Here is a 15,435-nt window from a genome sequence, read left to right on the forward strand (position 1 = left end):
AATACCTCCATAATGGAACATAAGCTATGACTAACAAAGAAATAAGAGAGGCAAAAGAGACTTCAAATTATAAACAAACTATCAGAACTTACCTTACACTAATAGTAAACATTTCCAGGATATCTTTTCCTAGTAACCAGCCAACCAACATGATGATACCTGTAACAGAATCAAACAGCTATTTTTCCCTTTTATATAAAATCACCTGGGCATAGAAGGGATAGAACAGAAAGCTGAGGGCAGCAAAAGTCCCTTGATATAAAAGGGAAAGTTTATCAGATCACAATTATAAGATTTTACAAGAATCCATTAAGCAGGTGAGATTAAATTAATCTTAAGGTTAAAACTGTGTATGCATGCACACACCTACAGTTTTACCTTTTGTTGCCACTGCTGCCACCCATCCCTTAAAGTAATAATATCTGAGAGTTCCCAATATAAGAGGGGGAAAAAAAGAAGGCAGCATATACATATAGGTTTTCTCTTAACTATGAGGTTCGCAAAAATAAACCCTGGAACTTTACTTCTCATAACTCAATATCCAGACACTGCACATTAAGTTTGTACTACAAACCAAGGAGTACTTAGGACTTGGCTCAACGAATGATATAAGACATTATAAGACAGCCAAAACTGCAATTAACATTTAAAAATTATGACCTTTACAGTGTTTAAAAGTTAAAAATGAATTAACATAAACCAAACAGCTGATTCTTTACTCTCTTCTTTAATCTTTATCTTTGAAAAGAAGGGGGGGGCGCAAGGGATGTACCACTGGTTTTGTGAGGAAAAACACTGTATCAGAGTTTTAATAAAATAACTTCGAGACTGTATTCTAGATCAATATGGATATTGAAAACAAGGTTTTCTTCATCTTTCTGCAACTACAAAATAATGATCCAGATCCCATCCCAAATACTATCTTGATAAAAGAAATCTGTCCAGTGAATTATACCAGAGTCCAGCAAACTATACAATCTATGGCCCTCTTATGTGTTTTTGTAAATAGTTTGTTGGAACACAGCCACACCCATTGTTTGTAAATTGTCTGTGGTTGCTTTTGTGCTGATGGCAAAGTTGAGTATTTCCAACACAGAACGTACAAACCAAAGGCTGAAACATTTACTATCTGGTGCTTTACCAAAAAGTCTGCTGACCCTTGATTTTGATCTTGATCCTTCTCCTATTCCATACACTATCCTAACAAGAAAAATTATGTCCAATGCATTTAAAACCAGGTAACCATAAAGTTGAAAAATTTTTATCACTAAATTTGACGTTGTTTAATGATACAATGTTAATATAAACTGGAAAGATTTAATTGGTTAAATTGCCCTTCAATTTACCAAATTCACTATAAATTCTAAAAAATAAACAGCAATAACCAAATGAAGGGAGCTATGAGAACATACACACCATTTAAGAGGATTAATATTTAAGAAGTTATTTCACTGAAACTGTACAGCAGAAATGTTGTCTTAAAATTGCATTGTTATCTTAAAAGCTAGCAGGAAAAATTAAAATAACATATGGAAGAATTAAACAGAGAAGGACTCTCTCGCAGAGTTCATCCATGCATCTTTCCGCATGTGCTCTGCTTTTCCAGAAAACATTTTACTTTTCTCTTTAAAAAAAAAAAGAAAGAAAGAAACAGAGAAAAGACTCCAAAATTGATGTGTTTAATGTTATGATAAAGATGTTGTGTCAACTCAGTGAATTAAGAATGGACTATGGAATTGATGGTACTAGGATAATTAACTTTTGAGTAACAAAGTAATAACTCTACCTTAAGTCTTATACTAAAATAAATTCTAAATAAAATAGAAAAATTAAGTGTCAAAAGTAAAAACTAAAGTAGTATAGTGATGTTTAAATAACTATAAACAAAAAACATTCTCCCATATGGGGTTGGGGGAGCCTTTATGAATAGAACACAGACAGAAACGTAACTGCACTAATCATCAACAGGAGGGTGATAAGAATCTCAGGCAAGAGACTGTTTCATTACACACATCTCTCCCCTCCCTACCAAGTTTATTATACAGCCCTCAAAAGCAATTTAAAAATCAGGAGAAAACAATACTTGTAACTTAAACAACAAAAGGATTAATATCCTAATTATACAAAGAGCTGTGACCATTCTAAGACTTATGCCACAAAAGAAGAGGGACAAAAGAAATAAACCAGCAGGTCATAAAATAAAAAGGACTAACATACATATGACAAAGTGTTCTGTTTCTCGAATAATGAATTTTGAAATAAAATGATGAGAAGACTTTTCTTCATCTATTAAGTTAGTGACAAAAAAGCTGGCAAGGGTGCTGGAAGAGAGACTTCTATCTTGTTGATGGAGGATATTATTTGGCAATATGAAACAAAAGCCTTTAAAAACATGCCAAAAATTTTTAAATCACACAGATACTCTTTGACCCAATAATTTCACTTTCAGGAATTTATCCTAAGGAAATGAGAGGTGTTTATAATAAGATACCTGCACTGAAGAATCACTTACACAATTTTTTAAAACTTTAAAAACCTACACAAATGTCTAAAAGAGCACTGGCTTTTTATATATGTATACACACACATATTCACACAATGGAATACTATACAACCTTTAAATTTGTTTTAGAAGAGTAGTCATAACACAATACTATCATATTTTATTGAAGACTAGAAAGACAAATACTAAAATGTTTATAGAAATGCTCTTTGATTACAGGAATTACAGAGTTCTATTTTATCTTTGTAGAAAAGGACAACAGCTGGGGATTAGTTTTATAGTTTAAAAAAAGTAATAGTAGCCGAATAAATGAATGAATGAATGGAATTTTTCTATGTATGGATCTAACTCCCCCTTCCCACTCAAAAAATAAACCTAAGTAAATATAGGAGATATACATACTCACTCTTCTCTTACCTATTATACCAAAGGAGTAAAAGGAAAGTTGTTTTCCTAAGAGGTCCATGCTCTTCTGCAGAGGGGTTTTTGGTGCCTTGACAAATTGGAGAAGAGTGTCACCACAATTACCCAATTACCTAAATTTAGTGAGCTTTACTAGGTGCCAGGGACTCTAAGTGTTTGACACACACATGCTCGTGCTTAACACACCCATGACATACACGACTCTCCCTTGAGGTAAGTTTTAGCTCCTTCACTGAGAAAACTGTGAGGCCCAGACTGTTAAAAACCCGTTTATTTGAAAAGGTCCGTGCTCTCTATGCCTCTTTGAGGAAAAATCTATTCTCCCTAGCAGTTTCCCCGGGACTTCATTATCATCAGCTGCCCCTCATTTTGCTACTCTTTCTCCTTACAAAGATGCTTGTAACCCAAGTCTTTTTACCCTGTTGGCTCCCTTCAGGGCTCTGGCGATCCCTTCACCCCCAAGCTTGGGACGGTTTTACACACTGCATCACATATGGGAGTCTTAGCAAGCTACCTGAGAAATCCAGATAATTTGAGAAGAAAATGATATTTGTAGAATGCAACTTCTTTTTTAAATATAAGAAGATATTTTAAATGAGAGAACTAATCTTCAATATCCTTCAACAAGGGTATTTTCCAAGTTATTTCACTTTGCAATCTTTTTTTCTCCAGATACTTGTAATTATGTAAAGTTGGGAATTTTGGTAGAAGACATGTTCTAAAGTACAAATATACTATTTAGTAATCTTTAAATTTAATATGATAAAGCTAATTTCTAAAAATAATAAGCCTTATAAATAACTGGCTAAACCTTCTCCTATGAACAATGAATAAACATCAGAATATTTCAAATATTAAAGTGTTAATTCAAACCCTTCCAATTACAGGCTTTCCACTTATGATTTTAAGCACAGACAACTGAGTAATATTCTGAATAAAATATTACTTCCAAAATTAACAAAATAATCCTCCAATATTCTCTTTTCCTCTACTTACAATGGAAAATATTTCGGATTTGAAACTCAAACATCATTAACAAACTAAGTTTGTTACTCACTTCCTCTGCCTGCATCATTTTAAAAACCTCTCCAAATTCAGAATTTTCTCCTGTTCCAATGACAATACCCTAAAGGGAAAAACAAGAAAACATATTTACATTCAGATGGAATCACCTCTCTCAACCAAAGAACAAAACCCCTTCATTCCCTTTCTCCAAAGCCACCCACAGTCAAGATGTCTGACATACGTATCTATCCAAGGTTCCCTCAGCAAATTTACTTTTGATGTTACTACAGATCCTTGAAAACAAACATCTCATTAAACTTATTACTGACTCAATTCTGTGGCCCATTTTTTTGTCTATGTTAATATTTCTGAAATTTGAACCTTTCTTATACTCAGTAGAGGCATTTAATGTAGTTTCCCTCTCAAATGCTATTGAATGATGCCTTTTACATTTGTGTAATATTAAAATCCAGGAAATAAAATATTTGAAATCAATCAGTAGGAGAGTGATATGTAGTCTGAATATTATAGCCAGTATCATATCAACTAAATTGAAATTTTATTTAACCAATGGTGAACATATCCACAAGCCAAAAAAAAAGAAAAGAACAGGTACTGAGGACTACGCTTTTACAGGATCCATTACCTGGTAATTGGCAGAACTATGGATGTATTATAACTCAGGGACACGGCTTCTCCTTAGTCTCACAAATATCTGCCAAGGATTAGGTTCAATTCTGCCATTTCTTCGCCATATATTTTTAAAAGCTCCACATAAAACTAGCCAAAAAAGAACTGAGGAAATGGCTGAAAACAAAGGAACTGCTATCTTGAAAACGAGAAAGAAAATTTACCTTTGCTTTGCCACATCTGACCAGTGTTCCCATGAAGGCAATGTTACTTCTGGATGCAAGATCTCCATTAGTGGCAGCCGGCTGAGGAGCTGTCACCTTAGAACAAGGTGTTGTCTCTCCTGTCAAGCTGGACTCATCAATGGAAAGATCCACAGCCTTGGGGAACATAAAGCACTCCAGTAAGTTCAAGTTTGAAGACTCTCTCTGCTAAACTTAACATCTAAGGAGTCTGTAACCATCACTCCTTCCACAAATATCCTCCCTTCTATAAATTAACCAAATCTTTTATCATATCCATTACTTTAAGACAGTAGACTGGAATAGGTACAACCATATTTAAAAACGAAGCTAGGGGGGGCTTCCCTGGTGGCGCAGTGGTTGAGAGTCCGCTTGCCGATGCAGGGGACACGGGTTCATGCCCCCGTCCGGGAAGATCCCACATGCCGCGGAGCGGCTAGGCCCATGAGCCATGGCCGCTGAGCCTGCGCATCCGGAGCCTGCTGCTCCGCCACGGGAGAGGCCACAACAGTGAGAGGCCCGCGTACCGCAAAAAAAAAAAAAAAAAAGCTAGGGACTTCCCTGGTGGCACAGTGGTTAAGAATCTGCCTGACAATGCAAGGGACATGGGTTCAAGCCCTTGTCCGGGAAGATCTCATATGCCACGGAGCAACTAGGCCAGTGTGCCACAACTACTGAGGCTGTGCTCTAGAGCCCGTGAGCCACAACTACTGAAGCCCATGCGCCTAGAGCCTGTGCTCCGCAACAAGAGAAGCCACCTCAATGAGAAGCCTGTGCACCACAAGAAGAGTAACCCCTCCCCCTCGCAGCAACTAGAGAAAGCCCGCACACAGCAACGAAGACCCGATGCAGCCAAAAAAAAAAACGAAGCTAAATCAACAAAATCTACATACAAAGTAGACAGAACCATGAGACAAAATTAGCCTAAACTTCCAAATACTACTAGGGAAAAGGAGACACTAGCTGAGACAATCTTTATTTAGAGAAAACTCGACTCTCATGAGTTTTCTAAAATTATTTCCTAATATTGCCATATCCTGAAGTCCTGAAAATGGGTTTGACAGATTTAAACCAACTATAACAGAAGAGAAATATGACTGAAAGATATAAAAGGTACTGAGAAATAAATAATTTCATCATTTTGGTTTAATTTTCATGAAATTGTTCTTGCTATACATCCCTACATTTATTCTAGATTTATGTCAGCAAGAATCAAAAATGTATATAAATGTTTCCATGCAGATCATGAATATCATATCACCATCCAACTCTGCAATGGGGTTCAATACTGAAGGCTGCACTCCTAACACAATTAAGAATTCACCTACCCAAGCATGAAAAAAAAAAAATCATCATTTTATATGTGGAAAATACTGCAGATGTGACCTGGCTCTGTTTCTAAGTATGGCCCACAGAACAACAGTTCCAAGGATGTTAATAGGCATTGTGTATAGTGTTATAGATGGATGATCATTGATAAACCGACACACACATATATACACATACATACAAGGGAGGAGTACTCTGGTCAAGGAAGTTTTAGAAACACTGTGTTAAGAATTAAACAGCTTCCCCTACCATAGTGCTTCTCAAAACTTACAATGCACCAGCGTGAGGCACCTCAACAGGATTACAGATACAGCAGGGGTTGTGGAAGTGTGGTCTTAGCAGAACCAGCATCACCTCTAACACCTCAGAGCTTGTTAAGAAATTCACTGCCCTACCGCAAACAAGGAGGTGGGGAGAGTGAACCTAACAGACTGCAATTTACAAGCCCTCCAAGTAATTCTGATGTTGCACTCAGGTTTCAGAGTCAACAGAAGAGTGTTTTCCAAACATCTTTGATCCATTTTATTCCAGAAGCTCTAGTTCAAGGATCATTAGGAGGCTCTTTGGGAAACTAGAAACTAGTTCATGATTTTACTCATTTTATAGGTTCATTCACTCACCTAAGCAACATTTACTGACTACCTTAACTATGTACCAGGCACTGGGTTAGATCCTAGAAAGAAAACAAGATAAGAAAATGAACCCAGAGCAGTTTAATGTGCAGTTTCACTGCTATTATAAACTGAGCTGGTGTTCTGAATTGGGCCTCCTGATTGACAATTCCTACTACGTACCGAGTACTCTAAATTTAAATCCTGTTTTTTTCTTTTTTGTGGGGTGGGGAAGGGGAATAAATCTCATCTATTTAAATGGTTATTTTGTTATGACCATAAATACCTTAAAATAACTCACAGAAAATAATTATTAAAAATTGAGTTCATGAATTCTTTCTCCCCATCTACATAATAAAACTTTTGATTTGATCAACGCCATTGATTCATTCACTTTAAAAGTATTTATTAATACTTATAATATGCCAGGTTCTGTACTATATCATACAGAGTGAGAATCAGCAGTAAACAAAGTTTACTGCTGCCCTCAGCTTTTATTCTAATGGGAAATTGATTTGAAAAAATAAACAAGAGTGGATAATATAATGCTTGATAGTGAGGGAAAAAAAATGGTAAGAATGGAGAGTGACATTTAGATAGAAAGAGAACATCTCTCAAAAGCAGATGACCCTTTTGCAGAGCCCTGACTGGCGTGAGGGCCCCACGGTTGGGCCACAATCAGGGAGGAAGGATTCTAGGCAAAAGGAGCACAAAGTACAAAGCCTGTAGGGGCAGGAACATGCTAGGTGCGTTCCTGTGCTAGGCAGGCATATGACACTGCAAATATAATCAAGTTTATAACATTAGATCATAAAGTTTAAGAATGTTCAGAATAAAAATAAATTATATCATACAACTCCAGAGAGACCAAACTGTGTTAGCATTTCCTGAAAGTTTAATACCATGTAAATGTGATAGATTTTAGTATCAAAATAGGCTTATGAAAAGTATTCCTTAAAACACAGATCTGACAGTCTTTAGAAGTCTTTAGAAGGATTCCCATTTTATATAATTATGTATGCAAAGATAAGCCAGGTAAATTTGCGTTCATTACTTCACCACAACTACAGATTCAAAAAAAAAACACCTGCCATGTTCAAAAGCAATGAATTTTTTTTATTAAAAGAACACAGTTATTTGACTCTTCTTCCCAAATTAATCTTAGGTTTACATAATTTTTCACACTAACACATTTATTACCAAGTAAGAAAAAAGTTAGATCTTTCTTCAAAGATGATGCTAATACTAAAAGCAGTCAGTTGACACTTCCTTGCTCACTATCTGCTAGGCACCATGCTACACACCTACACTAAGTTATCTACTAACAGCTACTTAGCTACTAGCAACTCCAATGAGGCAAGCACTAGTAGTATTATCCCTATTTTACAGACATACTGAAGGATTAAGTGCCTCACCCAACATCACACAGCTCATAAGCTATGGAGACGAAACCCAAACGTTAACAAATTAACTCCTATTCTTCTAAATTACAAAAGTCAACAAATAGTTTATTTTGTTTAGCAAGTTCCTCTTTAATGCTTGTTACAAAAATCAGAACTGCTTGTAATTTTCTAAGCTCTTAGTAAGAAAAACCTGCTAATATTTAAAAACAAACAAATACTTGTATACAAGCTATAGAACTCCTTTCTCTGTGAGAAAGCTGAAATTTATGTTTTCCCACTGACGAATTTTTACTTCAAATGTAAATCTTAAACAAGGATAAATACTAACATTAGGTGGTTGTCAAGGAATACAAATATAATCTGACTTTTTAAAAAGAGGGGGGAAGCATGGCTTTTATTGACTCTGTCCGGGACCCAGCTCTTCACTGTCAGCCTCAGCATGGCAACAACCATTTAAGAGTAAGAATTTTTGTTCAAATCAGGTTTTTCTACAGAAAAGAGGCATGTAGTTTTTTGTACAACAACAATCAGCCCTGTGTTAGTATACAAACTAATGTGGAAGGAAAGGGAGCTTTGTTTGGGTCCTTATCTTTTTTTCCTATATAATTATAAATCTGTTAAAATTAACAACACATTATTAATGAAATTTGTCTAAATCATACATTGTAGCATAGCTCTCAACTGTCCCTTGAACAAGACTATTTTCTAAGTGACAAGTTAGTTTCTCCTAATGGTGACTGCAAGTTTTCGCAGGAAGCAGTTTTGAGAGAGTAAGGGGAAGGAAGTCATTTCTAGGAAGGGTGGTACCTTAATAAAGTAGGCAAGCCTAATTATTACACTTTAACAAAGTCACAATTTAATTCACCTGAGAAGAAAGACATTAGAGTCATTTATCCATTGCATTCATGAGAGAAAGGTTAGGATAAAATTAAGTCAAAGAATCAGCCAGCTCCATGCCTTCCATCCAAGTTTAAACATAAAACCTTCAGAAAAGCTGTTAATAAGGAAACTGATTATGTTTCTCTTCATTCTTCCTCAGGCACTATGGCGGAGGTGTAAATAAGACACAACACAGTTCAAAAAGCAGAATGTAAATAAGAATCAAGATGCATACATAATTCCACAATCTGAATATTTAACACCTACAGAATTTAAATGGTTGAAAATAACTCACAGGATTATTCCTATAAAACATTAGGCAGAAATAAGGTAAATGCCAAAGTCACAAAGGTTTCCTGGAAAGCAAAAAGTGACTGCTTAAAAAAATTACAGTTATTATGGTACAATTGGTAACTACAAATAAGTTCATAAACTAAAGAACATCTTAGTATCCTGTATGCTGCTAGGTTAATCACCTCTAGTCCAGAATTAAAAGCAAATCAGAAATGGATTTCTTTCCCCAGAAATGAATCTTCCAAAATATTCATCTGCAACTGCCTGATCATGATAAAATTTCTTACTTATGCTCTCAAAAATTAAGATTCCTCTTACTGTTTATTCAAATGAAGGAAAATATAATTAAAAATTCTTCATGAGCTCTAGCTTACTAATCAAAGCCCAACTGACCAAGTGTTACATGAAATCAATTTTATCCCATGGTAAATGCTTGCAAACTTGACTTAAGAGTATGGATTCAGGGACTTCCCTGGTGGTGCAGGGGTTAAGAATCCGCCTGCCAATGCAGGGGACACAGGTTCGATCCCTGGTCCAAGAAGATCCCACATGCCACAGAGCAACTAAGCCCGTGTGCCACAACTACTGAAGCCCACGCACTTAGAGCCCATGCTCCACAAGAGAAGCCATTGCAATGAGAGGCCCATGCACCGCAACAAAGAGTAGCCCCCCGCCCACCGCAACTAGAGAAAGCCCACGTGCAGCAACACAAAGTGTACATTCAGTGCTTTTTATTTAAAAAGAAAAAAAAAGAGTACAGATTGAACTTGATCAAGTTGTCAATAATTTAAAGGCAAAAATTTAAATTCGGTTAACAATGATTTATAGGATATTTCAGTAAGATTAAAAGGAACAAAATTTCAAAAGGGGACCTATTTTTGCAACAGTCCTTTCCTACCAATGTAAAATGATACTCTTAAAACAAAGACACTAAGTCTCACTTCTAACCCACCCATATTGTCTTTTTAAATTCTAGTGACTGAGGAAAAAAAGAGTTCTTTCTCGTCAGCATTTTAAAATGAATAGCATTGCTCAGCTCACAATAGTTTTTAACCACTGAACTATAAAAATCAGACAACAAAACACTAAGCAGAGCTCCGCTTATACAATCTTAGAGAACCAGCACTCCTATTGCTCTAAGTACGGAATGGTTTTCTCAGCTGTATGATACTATTAAAGAAAAATACATCTTTTCCAAAGTCAAACACAAGTGATTATATCAAATAGCTTTTAGTGAATATGAATGTTTCCACATCCCACAAATACAACATACACCTTTTCCAACATTCTAGTCAATTTCTTTCAACAGCTAATTTTAAATCTCTACTTCCTAAGATGTTTGTAAATTGCTTTTTTACAAGTATGTATATGTTTAATAATTCAGAAATTTAAAAGTGAAGTTTCAGTGATAAATCACAATAAGGAGGGAGCAACATACTGTAAATCAATTTATCAAATTTACCTGCCAAAAAAATACACTGAAGTCAATATAAAAACTTACAACTCAGGAGTAACATCACAGAAAATAGTGGAGCACGGCACTCAAACAACTGGTCCCTCCACTAAAAAATCATAAGCTGGCAAAAACTAACAGAATAAACTCTGGAATAAAAAAGCAACCAGGGAAATGCTTGAGAAGAAAAAGGCATTTTTATTTGCCTGTCCGCTACGCCCCATTCCCAAGAGAAGCAGCAATAGCTGTGGGGATGGAAGCTTCTGTTCCTGGACCCTGCTCCTAAAATACTATAGTTGTGTGTTTTGACCTGTCTGGCAGTTCTCTGAAGGACTGGTGCAGAGGCTGACCTTTAATTCACATCCCGACTCCAGCTAGAGTAGCTTTCCAGGTATCTGCCAAAAGATTAAAGACATATACTAGCAGGCAAAGCACAGAACAGGGCACGCAGCAGACACAACCAAAAGACTGAAAAGGAAGAGACTAAGGTGGAAGTTCTTTGAAGAAATAAAGGCTTGGAAGGGCTACCACATATACCAGGGAAGACAAAGTGTAAAATGCATACCAATTTAAGCATTATAAGAGTCCTAGAAGAAAAAAAAAACTAGAAATGGGCAGAAAGAATATTTGAAGAAATATTGGATGAAAACTTCCCAAATTTAATGAAAGACAGGAATCTATACATCAAAGAAGACAAATACACTCCAAACAGGATAAACTCATAAACATCTACACTGAGAGAAATTATAACCAAACTGCTGAAAGACAAAGACAGAATCTTGAAAACAGCAAGAGCAAAGCAACTTATCATGTACAAGGGATTCTCAATAAGATTAGCATCCCATTTCTTATCAGAAACCATGGCAGCTAGAAGCCGTAGAATAACATATTTAAAGTGCTTAAAAAAAAATCAAAGAGAATTCTATATCCAGCAAAACTATCTTTCAAAAATGAAAAATTAAGACATTCCCATTTAAACAAAAATTGGGTTTGAAAAAAAAAGTGGCAACTGTACCCTGTGTGTAGATCTTGAAGACAGTTTCAAAGAATGATATGGGCTAATAACACTAACACATGAGCCACAAAAGAAAGTATCAATAGAATTAATCATTCAGTACTCCAAGTGAAGGAAAATCTTGGTACATTTCAGGCAATATTTTGTGTTTAGTTAAAAACTTGTAGCTAAGAGGTAAAATATTTTCAACAGCCAAAAGAAATTTTCCTCTGACTCTTACATTGTTTTCTCTTACAAAGAATTCTTTGTTCAAATTCTGATACAGACTTTACCTGGAACATTATGGAAAATATGTTATGTTTCCAAAAAGGCAAAATGTACTGTTATGTAGATATGTATAGTCTATAATATTGCTTCATCTAAAGTCACTGTCTGACCAATCCCTTGGCTGCCCCCAATTAACTAGCCAGAGGTATCTCTTCTGAACTACTACTAAAAAATTAAAATAAAAATCCTAAGGGAAAAAACTGGAGAACATGCCCATAGCTCCATTCCTCTAAGTTTTACTATCCCAGCTCCACAAATAATTCTAAGGTTCCTATGCTGGTAAGGTTACTGCCACCAACACATATTCGCTCATTCCTTGGCCATGGAAAACTGACTCAGGCAAGAAAACCAAATACAGAAATCCTTAAGTTATCAATATTAATCTTCTTTAAAAAGGGTTTTACAAAAGACAGACTCAGCCTGCTATGGACTGAATTCTGTCCCCCCAAAATTCATGCTGAAGCCCTAAACTCCAATGTAATTTGATGATAACTGGAGATAGGGTCTTGGGAGGTAATCAGAGTTAAAGAAGGTAATGTGGATGAGGCCCACATAATGGGATCAGTGGCTTTGTAAGAGGAAGAGGGATCACTCTCTCTACCATATGAAGACATAGCAAAAAGACTGCAAGACAAAAGAGCGCCCTCACCAACAACCCAATTCTGCCAGACCCTGACTGTGGACTTCCCAGCACCCAGAACCATAAGATATAAACATCTGTTGTTTAAGCCACCCAGTCTATTGTATTTTATCACAGCAGCCTGAATTGACTTAAGACACAGCCAGAAAATACCGGATAAAAGTTATATAGCAGTGAGTCACTGAACTTGCTGACAAGATGCTACTACAGGCCCACGCAAGAATTACAGCCAAAGTCTGAACCACTGAAATTATGACAGGAACCCTAGAGTTGCAGCAATGACAATGCTGAAGTGACAACCTTGGCCACGGGCCATGTCCACACGAAAAGAACTATATTGCAAAAGTCCTATGCTTACTTTTTCCAAAGTGAAATCCATGTGCTTTATTTGTGAAAAATTAATAATATCCCAAGGATAACTGAGGAGTCTTGTTTCCTTTATACTCTAACAAAGAGCTTGTTTCATGTAGGAACATCAAATAACCAGCTAGCCTTACATAATCATTCACCACAACCAAATTCAGCAAACAACACTCCAATAAGCCAATTTAATTACAAAAAGTTAGTAACCTGTGTCCAGAAGAGAATTTCACCTTATCAGCTTTCTTATGTCTTCGGTCAGTACATTTAAATCTAGAAGCAGCAGGAAAGGCTCAATTCTTTCAGGAATGTTGTTGTCTCAATCTACTATCAAAGTAGTTGCAAAAACATGCCTCTGGTACCAGGTAGGGGAGAGAAGTGACAGAAGAAACTAAAGATGTTCAACTATATATGTAAAGTGGATTAACTGGAACAAAATCAACCTAAGCACAGCACTGCCAAATAAAACGTGCTGATGAAGTGTCTGAAAAGTTAACAAGTAGGGGGAAAACAATCAAAACTAATCAATTACTCCACAAAGCATACACTTCTAATTTTTACAGCATCAAGCTTTAAAATGTCAAAAATCCCTCTCATTAAACTCACAGTAAGTCTTCGATATATATTTGCTGAATGGATAAAATATGTACTAATCCATATTCTGACAAATATTTTTCTATATGAGAAATTAATTTTAATTATCTGAGATAATTCTCAATTAACCCTTGTTTAAATGAAACCCTTAAATACTTTACTAAGTCAAATGGTGTTTTAAAGTTTCTGTGTCGTTATACTGCTCAAATTGTTCAAACAATGGGAAAATCATCTTCTAACTATCCCACTGAGGAGGTCTGCTTCTGAATTAGAAGAGAAGCACTCCAGAATAAACGGTGACAAAAACTTCATGGATTCAAGTTAGGGTTCTTTGGGGGAGGGGAAGATGATTTATATCAAGTGACAGGCCTACTACATCTCTAAGGAAGAATAATTCAAGGTCTTATCATTAACCAAATATTAGGGATAGGAGGAAGGGACAAGAAGTGAGTAAAAAAGATACAAAAAGACCTACTAAGGGGAGAAAGAAGGTAATAAAGTAAAATTAACATTCCCAATACTTGCTGTATTGTGTTATTTGCACTCAACAATTAAAGCAATCTGATATCTTTCTAAGGATAAACTTTAAGTATTTGGAAGAAAGACCTTTCTTTATTTCAAGATTAAATGAAGCTTGTACTTATAACTCCAAATGTTCTTCAGGCTTTCCATAACCTCCACATGAGAACGCTCATGTTTTGGGACACACTAGGTATTCAAAGAATGACAGCTCTGTACATGTCAATTCCAATAACAGATGAGACTGGCATTCTCATGGGCTATGAGGGCCTCTGATACTAGGTGCCTTATTCCATCCCTTCAACATATTCTACACACGGTGGCAGGATTAAACGTAACATCATTGCCAGCTAGGTATGACCTTCAAAGCTAAATCCCAACCAATAAAATCTGCAGTGGAGCTTCATATCCAAGGCCCCCTGATTCTACCATATGTTTTCTATCTTTAACATACTGCAGCTCTAATCACATACCAGAACACTCACAGGGATCTACATACTGCTGCTGCTGCATCTCTGTTCAGTACTACCCTTCGTTTATGACCACCAGAGCAATGTTGTCTGAGGCATGCTCAGTTCACTCAAATCAGAAATAACCTCTCCCTTCTCTAAATTTTCTACTCCATTCTTTGTAGTTCTCTTTCACTTACGCAGTTCTATCTGATCTTATGGTGATTTGTGTACACCAACAGTCTGCTCTCTGAGGGCAAGAGCTCTATCATACCATCTTTGTGTCTCCCACAATGCCTAACACTCATTTCCATAAAGATCTGCTGATTTACTACATGGATACCTCAAAAGACTCTATGGAAAAAACAGATATATTTTAAGCAGAAAAAAATGTTTAGATATGTCACTGTTTTAAATTGCATTTGCTTTTTATATCACTTTGATAATCTCAGTGTTTTAAGTGAATATTTAATCCATTTACAATTAAAATAAGCACTAATACAGTGGGGTTCTATAGCTCTTCCTACTATTTGTTCTCTATTTGACCCATCTATTTATTCTATGTTCCTATTTCTGTTCTTTTCTTATTGTTTGCCTTCTTTTAGATTAGAAAAGTTGTTTCCTTTCTTTATTAAATTAGTTATACATCTGTTACTATTCTTTAATTTTTTTATTTTTATTGAAGTATAGTTGATTTACAATGTTGTGTTAATTTCTGCTGTACAACAAAGCGATTCAGTTATACATATATATATACATTATTTTTCCATATTGTTTTCCATTATAGTTTATTACAGGATACTGAATATAGTTCTCTGT

General features: G+C 35.8%; 1 protein-coding gene across 4 annotated transcripts in view; it reads right to left on the minus strand.

Moving 5' to 3' along the window:
• ATP2C1 (ATPase secretory pathway Ca2+ transporting 1) overlaps positions 1-15,435 on the minus strand; it is a 101,589-nt gene that overhangs the window by 36,983 nt on the left and 49,171 nt on the right. For all 4 annotated transcript variants that reach the window (XM_029214066.1, XM_029214065.1, XM_029214067.1 and 1 more), the window contains 4 exons: positions 4,786-4,941; positions 3,984-4,052; positions 2,921-2,996; positions 93-159 (listed from right to left, as the gene is read on the minus strand). In XM_029214066.1, the coding sequence (XP_029069899.1) occupies positions 93-159; positions 2,921-2,996; positions 3,984-4,052; positions 4,786-4,941 (368 nt within the window). The remainder of the gene's footprint in view (positions 1-92; positions 160-2,920; positions 2,997-3,983; positions 4,053-4,785; positions 4,942-15,435) is intronic.

The sequence above is a fragment of the Monodon monoceros genome, unplaced genomic scaffold (assembly GCF_005190385.1).
Source record: "Monodon monoceros isolate NGI ecotype Baffin Bay Population unplaced genomic scaffold, NGI_Narwhal_1 Super_Scaffold_11, whole genome shotgun sequence".
NCBI classification, from domain to species: domain Eukaryota; kingdom Metazoa; phylum Chordata; class Mammalia; order Artiodactyla; family Monodontidae; genus Monodon; species Monodon monoceros.